This window comes from Kogia breviceps, chromosome 1 (assembly GCF_026419965.1).
Source record: "Kogia breviceps isolate mKogBre1 chromosome 1, mKogBre1 haplotype 1, whole genome shotgun sequence".
Classification (NCBI taxonomy): domain Eukaryota; kingdom Metazoa; phylum Chordata; class Mammalia; order Artiodactyla; family Physeteridae; genus Kogia; species Kogia breviceps.
In genome coordinates this window covers 158,916,562-158,941,638 of record NC_081310.1, presented here as the reverse complement: position 1 = coordinate 158,941,638, position 25,077 = coordinate 158,916,562, and the positions used below count along the sequence as shown (strand labels likewise).

The window sequence follows — 25,077 nt, the reverse complement described above, 5'->3', positions numbered from 1 at the left end:
TCTCTATGAATTTGACTGGTATCTCATGTAAGTGGAATCATACAGTATTTGTCCTTTTGTGACTGGCTTATTTTACTTAGCATAATGTCTTCAAGGGTCATCCATGTTTTAGCATGTGTCAGAATTTCCTTCCTTTTAAAGGCTGCATAACATTGCATTGTATGTATATACCTCATTTTGTTAATCTACTCATCTGTTGATGGACCCAAGTTGCTTCTACCTTTTTTACTATTATGAAAAATGCTATAAACAGAGGTGTGCAAATGTCCATTCAAGTCCTTGCATTCAGTTCTTTTGGGTATATACCCAAAAGTGGAATTGCTGGATCATATGGTAATTGTTTAGTTTTTGGAAGAATCCTGGGAAATCACTTTTGGGAAAATGAAGACCTGGATATCAATTCACTAAAGATTTTGTGCCCATGTATTTCTTGTAAAGTCTTTACATACCCCAGATTGAAAACTCTTGTTCTGAGTCACACCTTAGAACATAAAGGAGGTAATGTAATGTGTGGTGAAAAAAGTATGAGTTTGGAATAAGACAGGGGTGGTTAAAATCCAGTATTTAGACTAGAAACTGAGGGCAAGCCACTTCTCTCTCCAGTTTCCTTTTCCATAAAATGAGGCTAATAATACCTATCCATTAGGACCATTAATGGGATTTAAATAAAATGAGTGAAAAGAACCTACCACAGAGCTTGACAATTCACTTGAGAGTACATTGTTTTGAGACCTTGGTACACAGGACAGAGGAATAGCTCTGCCCTAGAGCATGGCTGCCTGATGACAGCTACAGGTGTGCAAACAGGTAATTAAAATATAATGTAGTGCTGAGCCAAGATAGATCTATTGGGGAGAGAGGCATTTTATCCTCCTGAGAAAAGCCAGGAAAGTCTGCAAGAGGTGGATCAAAATGTGAAGAATGAGTAAAAAGAAGTTTTAGGCAGAGGAAACAAGCCAAGGAAAGACAAAAAAGCATGAAAGAGCATGTTGTGAGGGGAACTTGAAGCAATTTGGTGTCACCACAACACAAAATGCAAAGACAATGGGAACAAATGATGTTGAAGAAGCTTCCTAAAAGGCATGGTAAAGATCTTGACTTGATCCTGTGCCTTGGTTTCCTTGTACACCTCAAATCTTGTATAAAATGGAAATGATAATAGTACCTTTGTCATAGGCCTGTTAGGACTAAAGGCAAACGAAATGGGATAATACACATAAAACACTTAGAAGAGTGCCTGCCACATACTGAGGCCCAAATATTTTCTACTGTTAGTATTATTTTCTTGAGGGTGGCAGGAAAGGCTTTAAGCAGGGGAGTGACATGGTCACATCTGTGTTTTGGAAAGATGACTCTGGGGGAAGTAGGGAGGATGAACTGCAGGAGACAATATTGGAGGCAAGTAGGCAAGTTACAAGGCTGCAACAATAAATAGTCTAGGAAGTAGAAAAGGCCTGCCCTGTACAAGAGTGACAGTGAGGAAGGAGGGAATTCAGGTATTTAAAAAGTAGAAGACAAAAGCTCTGATGCCCATTAGAATGTGGAAGGTGCAGGTGCACGAGGAATCCTAGATAGAGCTCCTAGATAAGGCCCTCAAGGTTAGTTTTCTTCCTGAATTATCTCCCTCCCTCCATTCTCCAATAACAAAAAGGCCATCACAACACATTTCCTTTTCAAGTTTTATTAAAGTTTAATGGAACAATTAATATATATATATATATATATTTTTTGGTTAAGCCCAGTACAAAAATACAGTTGATGACTTGACAAAAATGGCTCCATCTAGGGCTTGAAGTTTTGAGTTTCTCCAACAGTAACAGGGGAAAGCATGCTTCCAGCTGGGCTGAGTCCAAAGCACACAGCCATTCCTGCACACGCATGCGTGCAAACAGGGAAGCCAAGCCAGAGAAGAGGAAGGAAGTTGAAGGGATTCAGGAAGAAGCCCAAGATTATTCCCAGGAGAAAAAGAGAAGAAACAGGCTGGTCTCCTTGGTGGGGTAGAATTACGGATTTACCTTTAGGACTTGTTGTTTTAAATGATAAGCTATTTCTGCAATTTTAACATTATAAAAAAGATGCTTCTGGTCTCTTTTCACCACTAAGGTGAGTAAAGCAGGAGGAAATGGAAAGATTCAACTACTGCAGTGTGAGGAGTAAACCTCCAAATGGCTCAAGTTTTGTGTCAAAAGGTGTCATTCTTTACCTTCAATGACAGAGACATTTAGGTGAGAGGGGACAGGAGAAGGAAGTCTGCCACACTCTGCTGGATCACAAACATGGAGACCAGCTTCTGGCAGCAGAACTCTTCCACAGTGAGAGGGCCCCTTCCCATGTACGCAGGAACAAGGTTTAATTGTTCTGAGTGATTCCTCAATATTCCCTTCCCTGCTACCTTCCTTCCAGAACAGTAACTTTGATGAAAGAAGGGATACATTCATGTTACAACTCATCTTCAAGATGTTTCTCTCTGAAGGCATCACCCGTCAGCCTTTCCTGAGCTTCCTTCATCCCCTGAACAACTGTGAAATAAAGGTTGAGGGGAAAAGTATGAAGCAGGTCTTTAATATTTGACATGTGACAACCAATACAGATTTTTATGTTTTAGGAGAATATATAAGAGGAGCACAGGATCTGGATTCAAGATCTAGTTCTGGATTTTAGCCCTGGAAAGTCTCTTGAATTTGTTTCCTCATCTATAAATAAGATGATGCTACTTACTTCACACAGATAATAAAAATTAAATGAAAGAATGAATAATAAATGTGCTTTATAAACTATGAAGCCTTAAAAAAATGTTAGTAGTTACTTTGGCTTACCCTCCAGGATTAGAGTTGAACCCCTGTCACAGGCTGTAGATATTCACTTGACACTAAGGGAATAGAAAACATCTTCCTACCACCCCCATCATCTCTTCTGGAGGATCGCTGCATTTATTTCATATCCTGTGGAGGTTACAGGTTACACTGGTATGTTAGTGTGTGTGTTTACTTGGAGGGAGGATGGTCTTCACTGAAAGAGGTGGTCATATCTAGTATCAACTACATACGGAAGAAGTCAAGTTCTCAGGCACAGGAGAAACCTGGAAGGCAGGCCTTGGGCAGACAGAAGATGAAACTTCTCATCTATCTTGGGCATCAAGGAGGGCAGCTGCTTTGGTACAGGCTCCCCATACAATGGCAAGCCAGTTGTTAGGCTAAGCCAGAGTCTGTGGATCTCAGAAAGCAAACCAGGTAGTATAGTTTGTTACATCCCTTTTGTTTTGCCCAAGCCTTTAGTAAAGCCAGGTTTGAATATTCCAGTTTCATGTCAGCTGAGCCATGGAGAATTCAGGCAAAGGGTTCTGTGTCCACACTTGGACTAATGTGTTAAAGGATGATGCTGGTGTCAAGATGGAAGTGGTAACTTCATGAAATTCTGAAAGGAAGGTGAATTTCAAGGGTCAAGAGTTGGGGACCTATGGGAATTCCCTGGTGGTCCAGTGGTTAGGACTAGGTGCTTTCACTGCCGTAGGCCTGGGTTCAATCCCTGGTCGGGAAACTAAGATCCCACAAGCCTCACAGCCAAAAACAAAAAAAAAAAAGTTGGGAACCTAAAGTTCAGCTACCCTTCTCCATGTGGAAAATGTCCCTGTAACACCAACCTCCAGTGATCTGCATTTGGGTAGGAAAGATGACATTCTCCTTACCCATGGGAAGGAGAGGATAACCTCTGCAGATCTCTTTCCTCTCCCTATCCTGAGAAATAAGAGTTCCAAGGACCCAGAACATAAAGTGATCAACAAGCTGGCAGCATGGCAATGGGAGACACATAGCAACTTAGCAAACAACCCTCTTTTACAGATGGCAGGGAGAAATTCCGAAGGAAAACAGGGACAGTACATGGCATGAATTCCAACCTCTCCCTCTGGAATGACTGTGCTCAAGGATTAGAGAACAAAACAGCATGACACACTTAAGATTTCAATCTTCCCTCACGTGTTGGTGCTGACGCTGTTCCCCCTGCCTCGAATGATGCTTTCAGCATTCCTCTGCTGGCTAGGACCCAAGCCAGTCATCATCCCCTCTAGCATGCCTCACGCCCCCTCCATGCTGGGCTACACTCCCCCCTACACACACACACCCCTTGCTTCCGTAACTTGAAATGTCCTCTTCATATCTCTCCATAGAGACAAACTCTTATCCGTATCCATCTAGATCCAGTTACAGTTTACTATCTATGAAACCTTTCAGACTAGATCAGCTAACAGTTAGCATTCCCCTTCCTTTGAATTCTCACAAGAATAGCATTAGTGCAGTGGAAAAACACTAAGTTCTGGACTGAAATCCTGGCTCTGTGACTTTTTAACTGTGGGTCCACAGGCAAGTGACTATTTCTGGAAGCCTCAGTTCTTCACAGTCTTCCTGTGGGTCAGTTAGCTCCCAACTGGATTATAAAAAGCTAGGGAAGGGGCTCAGTCTTATCTCTCCTATATCCTACACAGCATCTAGCCAAAAGCTAGTCATGCAGCAGATGCTCGGCTAACATATTGAATTAGTTTCCCATCACAGACCCTGCATGTGGTTCATCCTACTGAAACCTGGCAGCAACCCTCCCTCTTCCCTCTCAACATAACCATACCTTGCTCAGCACTGATGTAGAAATACTTGTAGCTGGGGTTTCCATTCTCATTGATGATTTCAGGACGCACCTTGCCACTGGGATCTGTTGTAGACAAAATGGCGGAGGGATTGCAATAGTTACAACAGAGAGGTACTTTAAGCACCATATGGTACACTAGGCCGTCTGGAAAATGAGACCTGCCCATCTTTGCAGCCCATTACCTCACCACCTTACCCCTTGTTTTTTATGTTGCAATCACAATGAATTCCTTGTAATTCCCTGAACACAACCCACCCCCACCCTCACTCCCCACCATGCCTTGGTATATGCTGGTCCCTCTTGCTGGCATGTTTCTTTTCTGTTTGATAATGGTGGGAACTATATTTTTATTTATATCCCCTGTAGAATCTAGCAGAATGCTGAGCAAAGATTAGGTAGTCATTCAATATCTTTTATAAAATTGTTTCTGGAAAGACATTTTTCTTGTTATAGAATCCCATTGCTTCAGCCTCACTATAGGGTCAAGGGTGGGAACTGTGGCTTATCTCAGTCCCTGTAGTGCCTACCAGTGCTTGACATATGGCTGATGCACAAATGATTGCTAAATGGATAAATGAATGTTCACTACTCTCCCACTGCTCACAAAAGCAGTTAGTTTTGGGGTTTTGTTTTGTTTTTTACAAAAGCAGTTAGTTAATGGGAAAAGTTTTCCTTCAGATCCGAGGTTCTGGCATTCAGAACTCCCCACTCTCTCTTGACACTGGTTTTTGTTTTTGTTTTTAGCCATCCCAATAAAATTTCACTTGGTGGAGTCAGTGCCTTGATTCATTTCTCTCTCCTTCTGCACCACGGATCCCCAGATTAAGACCTTTCACCTTACCCAGGAACAAGATTCGTGGAATATAACCCCCATCAGGGCTGAAATCTTCATCTTTGGGCTCTTCTTCATCCTATTAAGTAAAAACCTTAAGTCAGATCATGTTCCCTCTCTCCTCAAAACCTTTCAGTGGCTTCCCCTCCCACTCAGGGTAAAACCTTAAGTCCTTGCAGTGGCCTAAGAGGCCCTACTTCACCTGCCACCTGGGCACTTCTCTAACATCATGCCCTACCCCTTGTTCAGTCTTTTCCAACCACACTAAGTTGCCTGCTATTGCTGTCATTAAACAAGCTGGGAACGCTCCCCACTCAGGCTTTTGTATTTGCTCTTACACTCCGTCTGGACACACTTACCCCTTCATCCACATGGCTCACTCCTTTTTCTGCTTCAAATCTTTGCTCAAATGTCAGCTTGTTTTCTAACCACCTAATTAAAATTGCAAACTATCCCCTCCATTCTTCATTTTTAGCCATAGCATTTACCACTATCTGACATATTTTACTTATTTGTCTGCCTCCCCATATTCAATTCCTCATATGTAATTTAATGACAGCAAAGAACTTTGTCTGATGTGTTCATTGCTGATTCTCAATACCTACATCACTGACTTGCACAGTTTTTCTTGAATGCATGAATTGATGACACTGACATTTTAGTACAATTGTGAAGTTATAGTTCTCCCAGGAGACATGACCACACAGTTAGCTTTCTTTTTAAGAAATCTCTCAAGTTGGAGAATGCTCACTGAACACATTTCTGTTTCCTGTGAGTGGTTATTCTAACTCATCACAGAAAGTGGTGAGGCATTTAGATGCATAGAAATCAACAGTAATTTTGTCGTTTATGATGTGATTCCCATTTCAGAAGTTATATCAAATAGTTAATACAACTTTGCCTTCAGTGAGGTGTGTCAGAGTTCAGACTATCCACTAGCTTTATAAGCAATCCCTTAGCTACCTCAACATTAACTGGTAATGTGTTCAGAAGATTTCCAGTCCTATGTTTAAATAAACATCATTTTATAGAAACAGGGCTAGGAGTATCATCACAGAGCATCCGAGCATCCCACATTGGAAGAGTACAGCCTAAAAGGCAGCACAGTTAGGTCATAGTACCTATTCTTATCACCTGTTAGGCTCTATGACCTTGACTAAATCACCTAACTCCTTCAGGCCTAAGATGCTCAATCAGTAAAACAGGGATAGCATCAATGGCCTAAAAATCCCTTCTAACTCTAAGATCTGATATTCTGACTTGGGATTCCAAGATCTCTGGTCAATGTGAAGTACATAAAGGATATCTAATGAAATAAAAGGAAGTTCTACATATAAGCCCAGCACAGAGTAGGGTTTCAAATGAATCATATTTTGCAGAGAATTGTGGCCTACACATGTGACTACATCTTTAGTTCAGTTACACAAAGATGTAAAAACATGTCAATCATAAGCTAAAAATGAAGGAACCTTAAAATTTAGTCATCTTATCCAATCTTTCTTCTCCTACTTCCTCCCACAAATGGGGGCTCGATGGCATTCTACCATATCTGATGCAAGACTTAGTATTAGAGTTCAAGAGAAAAACACATACATAAAAGTAGACAGCTCTGCTGAGTAAGATTTTATACCATCAATGAGGCTAACTCTAAAACAGTAAAGGCTTAAAATCACAGCAGAAAGGAGAAACTCTGGAAGTCTTACCTCAAGATTTACCATAACAAAATTATGGGAAAGTTCTGAAATTTCTGTAGATTCTGCAAATTTGGGCTTTAAAGCTAGGGGGAAGAAAAGATTTGGGAACAGAAGAAAACATCATTGTCATACCCAAACCCTTTTTGCTGAGATGATTCATATAACTGACCCTTTTGCTAATCTTAAGACCCAGAAATCAGGACACTTGAATTCTGGTCCTGCTTCTGCCATTTACTTGCATAGTTATGTACACTTAAATGGCTGACTTTATTTCTCTGAAGCTTTCATCTAATTTATAAAATATAGATAACGGCATACTGACAAAAAATTATTACTATTGGCTTTTTTACATATTTTAATAACATCTATTTAAGAATAAATGTAATAAAGACAACAGCATAACAATACTCTACCACTAATGTATATATATTATTAAACTAGCAATTTACATTAATTTTTCACTCTTTTCCTACATGATTTTATTAAGTGTAGCATACCAAAAAAAGAAGGAATCTGACTGGGAAGTGGCAGGCTGGTATACCAGAAAGAATACAGGCCACAAAGTAAGAAAACCTGGGCTCTAATTTGGTTCCCACCTCCTCCAGTAAGACCACTCCTCATGTCTCTCTCTGTTACATACAACTGTCCATACAACTATTGTAGCTCCTAATCCCATATTCTACATAACCATATCTTAATTGCCTCACCCTCCAACCCCTTGCAAATACAACTGCAAATTTCTTGAGGGCAGGGTATCTCTACCATAAATTTCTTCAGTATTCCTTCAAGCAATAAGCAGTGCTGAGCCAAAGTCAGTGTTAATATTTTTTGAACATTAATATTTGAGAACACATCTGAGGTCTGATCATTTGCACCTACCTTTGCAAGCTCCACACCAGGACTTATGGATAATCACCATCAGGGGTAACCCACTTAAAAACAAAATGAAGAAATTATAATCTAGTAATTCCACTTCTTGAAATATATTCTAATAAAATGACCAACCAATGAAGACAAAGATTAATGTGCAAGGATGTTCATATAGTATAATTTCAATAAGAAAAATTTTAAGACAATCTATTCAATAATAGTGGACTATTACCACAAAATTATTGCTAAGTTCTGACATTCCAGTAAATTCTGGAAATTTGGGCTTTAAAGCTAGGGAGAAAAGACTGCAGAAGAAAACAACAAATTACAGCATTTCTAAATGTTATGGTTATATAACCACTGAAACATTAATAAAATTTTTCATTGGTACACTGTTAAAGGCTAGAATATAAAATTATTATCTATAGTTTAGTTTTAATTATACAAATATGTAGAAAAGAGTCTAAAAGGAAATGTTCCAAAACATAATAGAGGTTATCTCTGGATAATGGGATTGTGGATTTTACTATACTTTTCCTGTATTTTCCAATTCTTCTACAATTAAGTGTAATTTTTTTTTTTTTTTTTGCCATATACCACACGGCTTGTGAGATCTTAGTTTCCCATCCAGGGATTGAACTCAAGCACCAACAGTGAAAGCACCAAGTCCTAACCACTGGACCACCAGGGAATTCCCAATTAAATGTAATTTTTGTAACCAGGGTCGGAAAAAGCTTTTTCTTTCATAAAATAATAAGCAACATATTCCACCTGAATCAGTCTTGGCCCACTGAAGCTCTTATGCTCTCAGGGCTCAAATGCCGACTTGCAGAAGGGTCCTATGTAATCAGACGTTGGCTTTCTCCATCATCCAGCCCCCGTATCACCACATCACCACATGCTGTACAATACTATCACAGCATTTACCACATTGAACTGTACCTTTTATTTACCACATTGAACTGTATCTTTTTATTTACTTAGAGATTCTTAAGGAAGGAACTCTTAGCTGTCTCTATACTCCCTACACCTAATATAGAAAATAATATTACTGGTAGCAAAAACTTATACAGCATTTACTGTGTACCAGGTACTATTCTAAATATATATAAATTAATTTAATAAGTGTCAAATGAATTATTCAGCTATCTCATCATAGGCCTACTACAAATCTGGGACAGAATGGTGCCTCTAATACTTGTAAAAGCTTATAAACTAAATGAGCAGGACAAGATTGGGTAAGAAGTGGGATCTACATAGCCATAATAATAATAGCCAAGTGTGCTAAACATTTATTATATGACATTGTTGTATGTGCTTTACACAAATTATCTCATTTAAATCCTCACAACAGGGCTTCCCTGATGGCATAGTGGTTAAGAATCTGCCTGCCAATGCAGGGACATGGGTTCGAGCCCTGGTCTGGGAAGATCCCACATGCTGCAGAGAAACTAGAATATTCCTGTGTCACAACTACTGAGCCTGCACTCTAGAGCCCGCAAGCCACAACTACTGAGCCTGCGTGCCACAACTACCGAAGACCGTGCACCGCAACAAAGAGTAGCCCCCACTCACTGCAACTAGAGAAAGCCTGCACGTAGCAACAAAGACCCTACGCAGCCCAAAATAAATAAACTTATATGTAAAAAAAAAAAACCCTCACAACAATCCTAAGGTAATGGTCTCATAATAGAAATAAGAAAACTGAGACTTCCAAGAAATTAAACATTTGGCCACATAAATTCTAGGTTCTGCCACTTAGTAGTTAACTTGTTAAGTCTGACTTCACAATCAATATTCTTTCTGACCACTATCGTCTACTTCAATTTAGAACAGCAATCCAGAATCCATGAGCTTAAACCCAATCAACCTATAATCAACTAACTTGGAATTTGAGAATGAAAATGGAAGAGGCCTTAGATGCTGCCTAGTCCAAACCTCCATTTCACGCAGGAATCCAGTCTCATGTATCAGAAACAAAAGGTGGTCCAGATAACCTGATAAGCAAGAAATAATCACCAACCAAGGCAGCCCATCCTTTTAACAGCACAGTGCACTTACAGAGCAGTTTAGAATGTCTTGCTTTCTCTTTTCTATCAAGCAAACTCCTATTCATCCTTCTAGAGCAGAGGTAAGCAAACTACTCTGCAGGCCTAATCCAGCCCACTGCCTGCTTCTGTACGGCAATGATATACAAACATGTTTTTTAAACATTTTAAAATGTTTGAAAAACAAATCTGAAATATAGTACCTTGTGATATATTGAAATTCACATTTCAGTGTAACTAGCTTTATTAAAACACATTCACACTCATTTGTATACTTACTATGGCTGCTTTTGTGCTACCATGGCACAGCTGATAAGCTGCAACAGAGACCCTATGGCCCTCACAGCCTAAAATATTTACTGTTTGGCCCTTTACTGACACTTGCTCTAGAGTGACAGTCCAAATGTGAAGCCTCTGTGAAGCCTTCCCAAAACCACCTTCTCTCAACAGCTAGTTAGTCCTATTCCTCCTCTGGGATCCCAAAGCATTCTAACCGCCAGTCCTTTTTATCCTCTAATCACCTGTTTACTTGTCTAAACTACTAACTTCTCAAGGGCAAAGACTATCTAATACATCTTTGAAAAACACAAGCACTGGTAAGGTAGGTACCTACCATTTGTTTACTGAAATCAATGAAAAAATGAAAGACAAGCTTAAAGTGCTATTTGTCTTGAAAAACAGAATGAAGCACTCAGTTATGGGAGTTGTTATAACAGTCACTCTAGGTTAAGACCAAAGCATTGAGACTCTCACCCAGCACTATGAAAGTATTTTTGATCAAAGGAATAACAAGGATACCTGTGTATCTAAAATGTTACATTAAGTAAATCATATGAAGAACATAAAGCAAAAGAGATGCCACCACACCGTCATCTAAAAGATTTTATTAAATGAAACAATCTAGTGGTTTTTTCTTTCACCATTATAACCAAAGCTTCTCAAGCACGGAAAACAGTGGATCTATCTGTGATCCCAGGCCCCAGGACAGAGACTAGCAAAAAGTAGGCACAGTACTCAAAAAACTGTGGTATGAAAAAAGGACCAGTACAGATGCAAAACTGTGTCATCTTCAGTTCTGTTCACAATTATTTTAAAACAATTCATCCATCCAGTCTGCTTTCCCACAATTCAGATGAGGGAAATCAATGGTATGTGATATCCCAAGTAGAACCCAATCTAAGCAAACCCTGTCCACCAGAGCTCTGTCCTCTAGAGAAACTTGCCAAGCTCCTCCAAGCTAGTTCTCCTTTCTCTCTAGTCTCAATTTATGCTGTAAACTCAAGGCCTGGCACAGAGGCATTCAGAAACGTACGAGTGAATCGGTCACAGTAGCTCTATTTCCATGCATCAATATATTCTGCAGACCTTCAGATTATTCCTCCCAGAGAAACAGAGAGTGCAGTGGTTAGACAAGGAGCCATGATTTTTCCCCACCAGCTCTGGTTAGTGCAGGCTCTGGCTCAGATACTGCAGAAACATGTTGGCCAGTTCAGGCAGGTTCTCATTGTTGGGATGCATTTTGGTGTAGGAAATAAACTGGCGACGGAGACGACTCAGTTCGGCCATGGTCAAAGGCCGGGTAAACCGCAGGTGCTCTGTGGTGCCAGAAAGCTTCAGCAAGTCTCCAGGGACTGCGCTCTTCTGAGCTTCCATCAGTCCTGCCAACACCTGGCTGGTGACCTGGTCCAATTGGTGCAGAAAGGTGCCGGAGGCAAGTGGCTGGGACTGTGTAGACTGATGGGGTGGAGGAGCCCGGTTCTCAAACAAGGCAGCTCTAATCTCTGACAGAGGCAACGGCTCCTCTAAGCCCACCAAGGTGAACAGGGGCCGGTCCCAGCGGTTCCGAGAGTCGGGAGCTTCAAAGCGCAGCGCTAGGGCCTCCAGAAGTTGGGGAGAGTAAAGGGCATCGGACACACGCTCTGCAGATTTCTCGAATTCCGAAGTCACAAGAGCTGGAAAATCTGGCGTCCTGGTTTCCTCCCGCTCCAGTTCCTTAGGTATTTCTGCCTGGGCTCTCCCATTTACTACAGAGTCCCCTGCCTGCGGTTCCCCGCGGACACCGGTGCCCGCCGCCAGAGGTCCCTCCTCAGCTCGCGGCCTCCAACTCACACTGACACTGCAGCTCGGACTCTCATCCGCGCCCGCCATCCGCGGTCTCCCGCTCAGACCGCCTGGCCTTACGCAGTAGACCAGGCACAGCGGAGTGCGCGCCGCCCGCGCCAGGCAGTACAGCTCGTAGCGGAAGCCCTTGATGTAATTAAGCGAATCGAGGATGACCACTTCGTGGCGACTCAGGCGCCGCTCCACGGCCGCTCGCAGGGCCCCACGCAAGGCCTTCTCACGGGCCGAATCGCCGTACACTCTCGCGTCCTCCGCGCCCAGCACCTCCGCGTCGTCCACCACGTACACCGCGCGGCCCTCGGCCGCCAGTGCCACGCGGAGTTCCTCCGCGCGCCGGCTCTTGCCGCTGTACGGCAGCCCGCAAAACACCACCAGCGGCATCCTCCCAGGGCGCGGCCATGTGCAACCGCGCAGCGTCAACTTCCGGGTTGCCGGCGGCTCCGACGCAGACCGGAAATGCAAGCTACACTTCCTGCCTCCCTTGACCTCTGTTGCTATGGAAACAGGAGTTCTAGACCAACAAGAGCCAGATCCAGCTCTCTCCGAAAGGAGATGGAGCTTAGAACGGCATCGGTTATTTCTATCAAACGTTATACGTCTCAGGAGAATGTGATCGCCTGGCGGCCAAAGACTATGTCCATCAATTTATAATGGAGCCTTAAAGAGCATTAAATATTGCAAAACAATCAGCACTATATTTAGCAAATGGAAGACAATTCACAAATACTAGTTCCCCTTCATTCCTTATAGCCAATAACATTCAGTAACTGTTTATTCAATAACCATTTCAGTCATTCAATATCTTCATGGTTGGGAATTCAGAGATGAACATAAAACAGTCCCCCCACAGAGCAAGGGTCTGAATGGGAAAAGTCAGGCACCTACAGGCAGAATAACATACACTCTAACGGATAGAGGTAGGTTGGGTTGTAAAAGTACAGAAGAGAACAAACTGCCCACAAAAATTGCCGAAGACTTTACCTAGGAATAGTCATTTGATTTAGAACGTGAAAAACTAATAGGAATTTTTCTCCTGGGTAACGGATGCCAGATAAAATATAGGATGCCTAGTTAAATTTGAATTCCAGACAATCAACAAAAAATGTTTTTAAAATAAGTAAGTCTCAAATATTACTTGGGGCATATTTTAAATTACTTGTTTACCTGAAATTCAAATTTAACTGGGCATCCTTTATTTTTATTTGCTAAACCTGGCAACCCTACTCCTGCAGAAGGTATTAGGCGCAGAGCCATGAAGCTGTAGGATCTGTTCTAGCAAAAGCAAGCACTATAGTTTGGTAGGTGCAGAAGTGTGAGTATTTCTGTGCAAGGATGTGTGTATATAAAGGAAATGCACATACATTGTATCTTTATATCTCTCCAGTACAGTATAGTGGAGAATGTTCAAGTCTTGGCTCTGCTACTTACTTACTAGCTGTGTAAACTACTGTCAAGTTATGTAAGCATTCTGTATCTAAATTTCCTCTCCTGTAAAATAATAACAATGGTTCTTATTTCACAGGCTGAACCAACCTCATAGGTTGTGAGGATTAAATAAATTAATGAATATAAAGCACTCAGATCAATGTTTAGCCTTTCCTCACCTGTTCTGCCTTTTCCTCCTCCTTTGTATAAGTCTTCTGTGCAGAGACTAAACTTACTTGGAACTTAAGACTATTCAACTTGAGACTATTAGGCAGTATGGTTTACTGGCTCAGTGTAGGCTCTGAAGCCAGAGTGTCTGGGTCCAGATCTTTGCTCCACCACTTAACTAGCTGTGTGATCTTGGGCAAGTTATTTAACTGATCTGTGCCTAAGTTTTCTCATCTGTAAAATGAAGGTAACAACAGTACCCACCTCAAAAGAGTTGTTGTGAGAATTAAATGAGTTAATCCAATGTCTGGTGCATAGTAAGCACTTAATAAATGTTAGGTAGTATTATTATTTTTGTTGTTATCAGGCAGCCCCTACATTGCTCTGCCTTGGCATAATCCTTCACCTGAAATTAATGCTAAGTTGATGGCTGGAAAGTGTTTTACCACCATAAGTAACCTAAAACCATATCTTGTACCTGGCAGCTGCTTCTTTCTTCCCATCTTCTAGTGTCCTCCAATGAATGTGATCTCCAAAACCTGGAAGGAAAGAGCCTCATAAACATTCACACATGAACAAAGGGCAAAGACCCAAGAAAGAAATGTGGTATTTTCACAAGATACTCATAAAAAAAAGGCTTTCCTTTGTTAAAAGCATGGTATTCAAGTCCCAAATCCACTGCTCTCTAGGTGTATGGGACGATGGACAGTCCTATACTTCAAGCCTCGGTTTTCATACCTGTAAAATGGAGATAATATCGCCTAATCCAGTTTTTAAGGAGATTATTTTAAATAATGATGGACTTCCCTGGTGGTGCAGTAGTTAAGAATCTGCCTGCCAATGAAGGGGACACAGGTTCGAGCCCTGGTCCGGGAAGATTCCATATGCCATGGAGCAATTAAGCCCATGCGCCACAACTACTGAGCCTGCACTCTAGAGCCCGTGAGCCACAGATACTGAGCCCGTGTGCCACAACTACTGAAGCCCACATGCCTAGAGCCTGTGTTCTGCTACAAGAGAAGCCACCGCAATGAGAAGCCCTCACACCACAACGAAGAGTAGCCCCCACTCACTGCAACTAGAGAAAGCCCACGGGCAGCAGCGAAGACCCAACACAGCCAAAAATAAAATTAATTAATTAATTAAATTTTTTAAAAAGACCTAAATGCAAGACCTGAAACCATAAAACTCATAGAAGAGAACACAGGTAGAACACTCTTTGACATAAATTGTAGCAATGTTTTTTTGTATCAGTCTCCTAAGGCAAAAGAAATGAAAGCAAAAAGGAACAAATGGGACCTTATTAAACTTAAATGCTTTTGCACAGCAAAGGGAACCACTGACAAAACAAAAAGACAACCTACCAAAATGGAAAAAAATATTTTCAAATAATATAACCTATAAGGGGGTTAACATCCAAAAATATATAAACAGCTCATACAGCTCAATATCAAAAAAACCCAACAACCCAATTAAAAAATAGGCAGAGGATTTGAATAGACATTTTTTCAAAGAAGACATAGAAATAGCCAATAGGCACAAGAAAAAATATTCAACATCAGTAGTCATCAGGGAAATGCAAATCAAAACCACAATGAGATATCACCTCACAGCTTTCAGAATAGCTATCTTGAAAAAGACAACAAATAATAGATTTTGGAGAAGATATGGAGAAAAGAGAGCCCTTGCACACTATTGGTGGGAATGTAAATTGGCACAGTCACTGTAGAAAACAGTATGGAGGTTCCTTTAAAAATGAAAAATAGAACTACTATGTGATCCAGCAATTCCACTCCTGAGTATATATCTGGAAAAAATCGAAAACTAATTCAAAAAGATACATGCATCCCAATGTGCACAGCAGCATTATTTACCAACAGCCAATATATGAAAGCAACCTAAATGTCCATAACAGATGAATGGATGAAGAAGATGTGGTATATACAGGGGAATTCCCTGGCAGTCCAGTCATTAGGACTCAGCACCTTCACTATGGTGGCCCAGGTTCAATCCCTGGTCAGAGAACTAAGATCCCACAAGCCACACAGTATGGCCAAAAAGAAAAAAAAATTATATATATAATATATACTTTATATATATATATATATATATATATATATATATATATATAATGGAATATTACTCAGCCATAAAAAAGAATTAAATTTTGCCATTTGCGCCAACATGGATGGACCTGGAGGGTATTATGCTAAGTGAAATAAGTCAGACACAGAAAGACAAATACTGTATGTTTTCACTTATACGTGGAATCTAAAAACTAAAAGAAATGAATGAATATAACAACAACAAAAAAGAATTTAGAACAGTACCTGGGACTGGAGAATTGCTACAAGTATTTGATATTAATATACCAGGCACTATTCTAAGTACTTTACCAATATTGATCTTCATAACAACCCTAGAGGTAGGTACTCTTATTAATACAATTTTACAGATGAGAAAAGGCACAAAGTTTAAGTAACTTTCCCAAGTTCACACAGCTAATGAGCAAAAAAGCTGGAAAGTGAACCTATGCGCTCAGGGTCCAGACTCCTTACTTTTAAGCACTAAACACTGCTGTCCTTCAAAGCAGAAGGAGGTAAGGACAAAGAGGCAAGGGAGGGAGTAGACAATGCAGGGCCTGAGAGGCCACTACAAAGATTCTGGCTTTTACTAAGCTCTTAGTGGGTTTTGAGCAAAGTATCAATAGTAACATGATGTGATTTCTGTTTTAACATGATTGCTCTAGCTTCTGTGCTGAAAACAGACTAAAGGAAGTGTTATGGGTTGAACTGTGTCCCTCCAAAGATGGTATGTTGGAGTCTTAATCCCCAGTACCTCAGATTGTGACCTTATTTGGAAATAGGATGTTTATGGAGGTAATCAAGTTAAAATGAGGTCATCAGGGTAAGACCTAATCCAATATGGTGTCCATATAAAAAAGGGAAATGTGGACACAGATATGCACACAGGGAGAGAACCCAGCCATCTATAAGGAAAGAGGCCTGGCACAGACCCTTCTCTCAGCCTTCAGAAGGAACCAATACTGCCAATACCTTGATTTTGAACTTCTAGTCCCCAGAACTGTGAGACAATAAGTTTCTGTTGTTTAAGCCACTCAGTTTGTGGTGCTTTGTTATTGCAGCCCTAGCAAATACAGGAGAGAAAGGCAAAAACAAAAGAGACTAGGAAAGTGGTTATTGCAATAATCCAAGCATGCAATGACAGTGGTTTGGACCAACTGTGGTGGTAGAGGGAGTAGATCCTATCAGATTCTGGACATATTTTGAAGGTAAAGGCAAAAGGATTTTGTTCTGGATATGGGGTGAGAGAAGTTAAGGATGACTCTAAGGTTTTTGGCCTGGGCAACTAGAAGAATGGAGTTGTCATTAATAGAGATGGGAGAGAGAGTAGGTGGAGTGAGTTTTAGAAAGGAACATTAAAGAGCTTGGATTTGGAAATGTTCATTTTGAGATGCTTACTAGATATCTAAGTAGAGATGCTGAATAAGCAACTGAATATCTGAGCCCAGAATTCAAGGGACAGTTATCAGCATACAGATGTTATTTAAAGCTTAAGACTGAATAAGATCACCATGGGAGTGAGTGTAGATGAAGAGGGAGTCCAGGAGCCCTGGAGCACTCCCAGGTTAAGGGAGATAAAGAAGAACCAGCCAAAGACGTGAGAGAGAACTACCAGTGAGATCAGCAGAAAACCAGCAGCACATGGAATCCCAGAAGCCAAGTGTTTCCAAGATGTTTCAAGAAGGAAGGATGATCCACTGACACCAATGCTCCTATTAAATCAGAAACGATCACTGGATTTAGAAAGTGGAGAATAATGCTGACCTTGACAAGACCAGTTTCAATAGAGGAGCGAGGATGAACAGATGATTAGAGCAAGATCAAGGCAGCCCAGGGGAAGAATTAGAGAACAAGTACACACAACTCTCTTAAAGAATTTTGCTGTACAGGGGCAATTGCTAGAGGGAGCTGTGAGTCCATGCAAGGTTTTTATTCAATATGGAGGAAAGTATAGAATGTTGAAAGCTGATAGAAATGATATAATAAAGGTAGGAAAACTGATGATACAGGACTAAAAGGGAGAGTCGAAAATATCTTGAGTAGAAGAAAGGAGATGGGATTTAGTACTCAAGTAGAGGGATTAGCCTTTGCTAGGACCCCTGATAGTTCATCCAGTAAAGACAGGAAAGGTAGGATATATGGCTATTAGTGCTAGAAGGTGGGTAAATCTCGTGGTGACAATTTTTGAAAGGTCCCTTCCGAGTCTTTCTACCTTCTGTTAAATAGGAAGCACAGTGACTGGCTGAAAGCAAGGATTGTGGAGGAAGTATTGGAGGTTTGAAGAGACAAAAGTAAACACAAAATAGTCCTCTGGGAGAAAACCAGAGAAACTAAATGATAAAAGGCATGTTTCAGGAAAGAAGTGATTCCAGAAGAAAGCCTAAATACAAGGAACAGTGAGCAAATTAACTGGAAAACATGTAGATAAATCTAAATATTATCTGTATAAAAAATTTTAATGCTCAATTTATAGAGTTAAAAAAGGAGAGAGAACTAAAATATTGGACAACAACAGCTTATAAGGAAAGAGGAAGAGACTGAAGTTAAAATATTCTAAGGCCCCCTAACCATTGGGGGGTTAAGATATTGTTAGATTTTGTTAAACATGCGAGTAAAATTTCAAAAGTAACCACTAAAAGAAAAGAACTAGAGTGCCAACTTCCAAACTCATAAAGAAGATAAAGCAAAATAAGAACCAGCAAATACTCAACCCCCAATGAAAGGGCAAAAAAGAGCAAAAAAAGAATAGAAAAAACAGTAGCAATGGAAATTGGATGAGAGAAATAAGACCAGCTCTGTCAATAATCACCACAAACATAAGTGAACTAAACTTGCCGGTTAAAGTTAAAAGACAGAATTTGTCAGATTTTGGTTTAAAAAAAAAAAAAAAAAACTACCTCTATGTTTACAAGAACACCTAAGACAGAAGGACTTGTAAAAGTCAAAAGTAAAATGATTGAAAAATATATCCCAGGCAAATGTCAGCCAAAAGAAAGTCAGGGAAGCTAGATTACTATCAGGCAAAATAAAATTTCTCCATAAACATGGACTACTCAGAAGCTAGCTGACAAAGCTTACAGTCATAGGAGGTTACTGCTAAGAGAGAGCCTAGGGCAGGGCTGTTCAATTGAACTTTCTCCAGTGATGGAAATTTCTATAGCTGCACTGTTCAATATGGTAGCTATTAGCTGTTGAGTACTTGAAACATGGCTAATGCAACAGAGGTGTTGAATTTTTTATTTTATTTTATTTTAATTAATTTAAAAATTAAGAGTGACATATTCCTAGTGCTACTTTATCGGACAGCACAAACTTAGAGATCAGTCTAATCCTCTCATATTACAAAGGCCTGGAAAACGAAAGAGGCTACGCAAGACCACAAAGGAAGCCACAACCAGAATTTAGTCTGATTCCTAATTAAAATGCTTTTCCAGTGCCCCTGGCTACCCTACTGCATTATCCCTACGAGTAAGTCTAGAGGTATAATTTGAAACAGTTCACTACGTGTATAAAATTTCTTTGAAAATTCATATTAAAAAGTACATTGGAATTTTTCATGAGTAATAATCAGCACCATCATTTTTTGAGTGCTTACTCTATGTTATAATTACAATATAATAGCATTAATGACTAACACTTATATAGCATTTATTATATGCCAGCCATTGTTGTTCATGCTTTTACATGTATTAAATTATTTAATCCTCACAATAAACTTATGAGGTAGAAACTTAATTGTCTTCATTTTACAGATACGGAAGGTGAAGTTAAATAGCTTGCCCAAGGCTACAGTGCTAGTAAGTGTCAGAACTGGGATTAGAACCTAGGTGGTGGTGTTTGCTCACGATACTTCACTGACTCTCTAGCAAAGATAAAAATGAATAAAGGAATAAAGTAATGTGGCTTCACCAAAGCAGAATGAAAACACAGACTTCAGGTCTGGAAAACCTGGGTCCTTATGTTTCCCTTCAAAAACAACTTGAAAAGGTACAGTGCTTACCATGTTGCTACCTACTCTCCAATAACACCCACACTCACACCCATGCCAACGTGGAACATCTGAAGACAGTCCAATTTCCTAAAGTATCACCTGCACAGACACTTTATTTACTCCAGTTATCTGCAGAGTGAGCTGAAATCTCCCATATTAGCAGCTCCTGCCCTAAAACATTAATTTAAAAAGGGGGAAAAAAGGGAAAGTGACAATTTCCAAACACGGCATTTACATCAGAATTCCCAAGCCCTTCATGCTCAAATTGTTTTCATGAGTGTAAGCTAAGGACATCAGAAAAGTATTATCCACCCTCTCCCAGCTGACAAAACAAAAGGTTAAGTGTCAGAACTGGCAGCCAAGTCTCTGAAACAGGGAACACTGTACCTAAGAGGTGGAATAACACAGTGGCTAAATGAAGTCTGTCTACATCAAACAGACCTAGTTTAGCCACTTGCTGTTTTCCCGTATGCAAAATATGACTAACAGAAATATCTGTCCCATAGGGCTGTTGTGACTGTGAATAGGTCACAGTATGGAAGGTAAACATTCCATACGTGTCAGTGCCAAATTTGCATTTGAGACTTGACAAAGCCATCCATTTCTGTTTCAGGCAGGAGAGCACATGAACCGCCCCCACTAACTTTCTCAATTCTCCTTTAAAGTTTTCAAAGGAGTTTCTGCACTCAGAGCAGGAGTGGTATATTGTTGAGAACAGAAGCTCTGGAATTCGTATCTCAGCTGGTCCACTTCTAGCTATGTGACTCCTGCGTCCCATTTTAGGTTCTTCATCTGTGAAATGGGGATAATGATTTAAAAAAATTATCTATGCTGTAAGAAAAAAAATGGATTTACACATGGATAGATGACTACATGGAGAGACACATGACAGGACAAGGATAGTCAGACATCAATGGTAGACCTGGGAGGTAGACATAAGGGGGTTCACGGCAAAATTCTTTCAACTTTGCTATGTGTTTGAAAACTACTGTAATAAAATATTGAAAAAATAATATCTTAATGAATGAAAATATTTATTTAATAAAATGTCAACTTCACAAGGAAAAAAAATAGCTATCTTAGAGGGTTATTATGAGGATTAAACCAGTCAATACATGAAAAATGCACAGAACGGTTCCTGGAATACAGCAAATATACAGTAAATGTTAATCACTACACTCCTCCCCACAGGTGATACATATTCCAAAATTTTAGCACACGGAAAACAACAAAATTATTTTAGAACTCCAGGATATTAGAGCTGGAAGGACTCTTAGGAATCATTTCTAGTCCTGGCTCTCTCATTTAATAAATGATCCCCAGGGAAGACGAGAGGTGGCTATATAGTCTGACCAGGATTAAAACTCAGGCCTCCTGATTTCTATCCAGTGCTCACACCACACCACTGTACTTCCTCTTCTTAATGAAAACAGTAGGGCCATTCCATCTCTCCTCTCTGCAAACCTCCAGACCATCTTCTGGAAAGAGTCAAAACTACTTAAACATCTTGGAAGAAATCTTACTCATCACTGCTCCGGGTAGCACTTTTTTGGGAGGTGGGTGGTGAGCTGTAATCTATTTTCCAAGAAACCACACTCACAAGATACAAAACAAACAAAAACAAACAAACAAAAAACAGTTTGAAATATTATTAATTCCTTTCGGGAACAACTCAATATTCTTCTTTGGGAGGGTATAATAATAAACATTAAAAAAACACTTTTCTAAGTTTGTGACACATATTAAATACCGTTTTTTTGTTGTTTAATCCTCACAACACAGCCCCCCCACCCCCCGAACCAGGCTGCCCCTCTATATGCTCCTAAGTTACCTGCTATTTCCCTGCTCACAGTACATATCACAGTGTCATGTAATTGCCTGCTTACTTGTCCTGACAGTCTTCAGACTATGAGCTGAAAAAAGACAGGGATCTCAACGATCATGTGTACCATTCATTTGTTCTTTCAACAAATATTCCTGGGCACGAATAAGACAGAAATGGTCCTACCTTACTGGGGCAGTCTGTACTTTCCAAAGATGGTTGCAACAATATCTCCCATTCCACATGTTCTTTTTACAATGGGACCTCAACATTCCTCCTATGGGGGATGGAGGGGGTGTGGTTAATGTCCCTTGCCCTTGAACATGCCCACAGAGTACAGTGGAAGTGATGCTATGTGACTTGTACAGCTAGATGATAAAAATGCCATGCATTTCCACCTTGTTCTCTTAGGGCACTCACTCTTGGAATCTAGCTGTCATATGGTGAGGAAGCCCACACAAGCCCATGAAGACAGACCACACGTAGAAGTAATCAGCTTAGCTGAGGCCCCAGACTTGGAACCAAGACATATACCTTCCCCACTGTGCCTTGTTTGAATTCCTACCCCACAGAATAGTGAGCATAATAAAATGATTTCTTTACACCACTGAATTTGGGGGTGGTTTATTGTGCAACAATGGTAACTGGAACAAACACACAAAGCTTAATGTCTAACAAGGAATACTGAATACGTGACTCCAAGGTATTGCCTACACCTAACACAGTAAACTGGAACAGGGTAAATTACTTGTTGCATGTCTGAGGTAGTTATTATTCTGCCCCTTTTGCAGATGAGGAACTGAGCTTTGAGAAGTTTAGCAACTTGCCCTGGGCCTCTCAGCTGGTTAGTGGCAGAATAAATTAAAACTCAAATCTAAACCCACACTCCTAACACTACACTCTTCTTTCTCCTTCAGTACTTAAAATTTTACACTAGGGCTTCCCTGGTGGCACAGTGGTTAAGAATCCGCCTGCCAATGCAAGGGACACAGGTTAGAGCCCTGGTCCGGGAAGATCCCACATGCCACGGAGCAACTAAGCCCGTGCGCCACAACTACTGAGCCTGTCCTCTAGAGCCTGCGAGCCACAACTACTGAGCCCATGTGCCACAACTTCTGAAGCTCGCATGCCTAGAGCCCGTGCTCCGCAACAAGAGAAGCCACCGCAATGAGAAGCCCGCGCACCGCAACAGAGTAGCCCCTGCTCGCCACAACTAGAGAAAGCCCGCACACAGCAATGAAGACCCAACGCAGCCAAAAATAAATAAATAAAATAAATAAATTTATAAATAAATAATAATTTTTTTAAAAAAAGTTTACACTAAATATACAATAATCTGCTTTAAAATGGGACTGCCAGTACTTAAAACATTCTGGCTCAACAGAATTCACTGTGCAGTTTCGTCATTGAGATGGAAACCTATATGTCACCTCCTCAGAGAAGTCTCCCCTGACGTTCCTAGCTCAAGTAATGCCAGCTCCCTCATTCTTTCCCAGCCTTTCTACTCCATCAGTTTCATTTTCTTCCCAGAACTCATCCCTAGCTGAAATTATCTTGCCTATTAATTTGTTCATGTATCTAGTCTCTGTCTCTCTGAATTGAACATAAGCTTTGTGAGAGCAGGAACCTTGTCTGTCCTATCCATTGATATATCCCTAGTGCCTAGGACCACGTCTGTAATACGTTAGGTGATCAAAAATTATTTACTGAATGAAGGACTGACTGCATTCAGGCACACTGAACGTCCACCCAATCTCATCACCCACCAATAAATGTGCAAATAGGGAGGACAAAACACAATTAACAACAGCAGGACTGCAGCAGAGACATTCCATACAGCAATGTCACTACAAAAAAAAAAAAAAGGAAAGGGAGGGGAATGCATGCTACCACACAACCACTTAGAAAAAGCATAAAACCCTGAGTTCCAATAAAGATGTAGGTAATGGGATGGATGGAGTAGGGGATCACACCTCTTATTCTCCATTCATAACCACTGCCCCCTCACTCTTCAAAAAAACTCAGTTACTTCAGACACACCTACTGAACCACACCAAGGAACCAAGGACAACTGTTGGTGACCCTCTAACATCAGACCTTTGACCCTTCATCTGGCCCTTCCTTTTGTGCCAGTCACCCCTCCCTAGGATACAGGTGCTGTTCGCTCCAAGGTAAGGAAGCAGTAACCTAGCTCTTAAAAGAAGAGGTGAGGAGGGGACTCTTCAGACCCAGGGCAAGGCTCTAAATATACAGGTCCCCAAATGTCCTATTTCTCCCAGGAGGGAAGGTAACGGTGCCTGAGGACCTACCAAGTGCTAGGCACTATGCTGGTCTCTTAAACATGCTTTTCCTAATATAAGGGAAATTCCTTACCCCAACCCAAGAATTCAGGGAGGCCTCAAGTAAAACTTCCTCATCTCAACATTCCCCAAAACCGCTACTCCTTACCCCAAATTCCAGGACCAGTTCGAGAGGATAAAAAGAAACCTAGCGTGGCCACAGAGATAAAATGGGAAAGGGATCATGTTAGAACAAGAAGAGGGTTGTACTGGGCTAGGGCCCAGGACAAGTAAAGATTAAGATAAGAACGCGGTCTGACCCTTTCCAAGCCCCTTATGTCCATCAGAAGAGGTGACGAGGAGCAGGAAACTGAAGCCCAGCAAACAGATGGCTCCGAGACGAGGCCGCAGCTCCATGGTGGTAGGTGCGCGGAGCCACGGTGCTGAACAGACGCAGGGCCCGAGACCTAGCACAAAGTCCCCGCGGTTTCCCAAGTGCGGCTCAGTCCATCCGCTCTGGTTCCCAGATTTTTTTTTTTTTTTTCTAACCCTGAAGGAAGTGATGTTCGACGGATGTGGGTGGTGCCTCCGGGGTCCGGTTTGGTACGGAGTGAGAGTTTAAAGGTGCAGATCACGAAGAAGGCTGCGGGGGCTGGTTTTGAGCGCTAGTTGCTTCCCCAGGTTCCGGACTTTCAGTCCGAAGACCGAGAAAAAAGATAGGACGAGATAGTGGGGGTGGGGGGTGGGGAGGAGGCTCAGGAGAACCGTTGCTGCGTGCGTTCGCCTGCAGGCTAACCCCTCCCCACAAAAACCGCTGCACTTAATATTCACTATGCAAATTATTGATCTGTGAAGTCAGCAGCACCCAACAGTGGGCGGGGTGCCCATTGGCTTCGGGTCCCCCCCTCCCCCTTCGTAAATAAAAAAAGGCAGACAACCGAATTTCATTCTTAGGTTCATGCTCGAGTCTCGAAGAGGCCTGGCAAGTCTGTTCTGCGGTGCATGGTCTCGTGCCTGCAAGAAAGCCCCTTCCTGCTGGAGAAGAAGCACTGCACCTTATTTTTACTTGTAACCCAAATTCTTCCACTCAGGGATGATGCAATCA

The 25,077-nt window shown here is 41.1% G+C and overlaps 2 protein-coding genes across 5 annotated transcripts in view; both read right to left on the bottom strand.

The window, feature by feature from the left end:
• RAB3B (RAB3B, member RAS oncogene family) overlaps nucleotides 1-24,515 on the bottom strand; it is a 108,318-nt gene extending 83,803 nt beyond the window's left edge. The window contains exons 1-7 of one of the 4 annotated variants that reach the window (XM_059064385.2): nucleotides 24,293-24,515; nucleotides 14,275-14,335; nucleotides 8,044-8,096; nucleotides 7,174-7,247; nucleotides 5,480-5,549; nucleotides 4,618-4,701; nucleotides 1,666-2,519 (exon numbers count right to left, since the gene is read on the bottom strand). In XM_059064385.2, coding sequence (XP_058920368.1) covers nucleotides 2,440-2,519; nucleotides 4,618-4,701; nucleotides 5,480-5,549; nucleotides 7,174-7,247; nucleotides 8,044-8,096; nucleotides 14,275-14,335; nucleotides 24,293-24,389 — 519 coding nt within the window. In that variant the 5' untranslated portion in view covers nucleotides 24,390-24,515 and the 3' untranslated portion in view covers nucleotides 1,666-2,439. Of the gene's footprint in view, nucleotides 1-1,665; nucleotides 2,520-2,543; nucleotides 3,913-4,617; nucleotides 4,702-5,479; nucleotides 5,550-7,173; nucleotides 7,248-8,043; nucleotides 8,097-14,274; nucleotides 14,336-24,292 lie in introns of those variants that run through there. The other 3 variants (XM_067007853.1, XM_067007839.1, XM_067007846.1) reach the window with 3 other exon arrangements.
• Nucleotides 10,952-12,753, bottom strand: KTI12 (KTI12 chromatin associated homolog). Its single transcript, XM_059064274.2, has one exon. It carries the CDS (start codon nucleotides 12,582-12,584, stop codon nucleotides 11,526-11,528), a length of 1,059 nt encoding a protein of 352 aa, XP_058920257.1. The 5' UTR covers nucleotides 12,585-12,753; the 3' UTR covers nucleotides 10,952-11,525.
• Nucleotides 24,516-25,077: the final 562 nt, after the last annotated feature.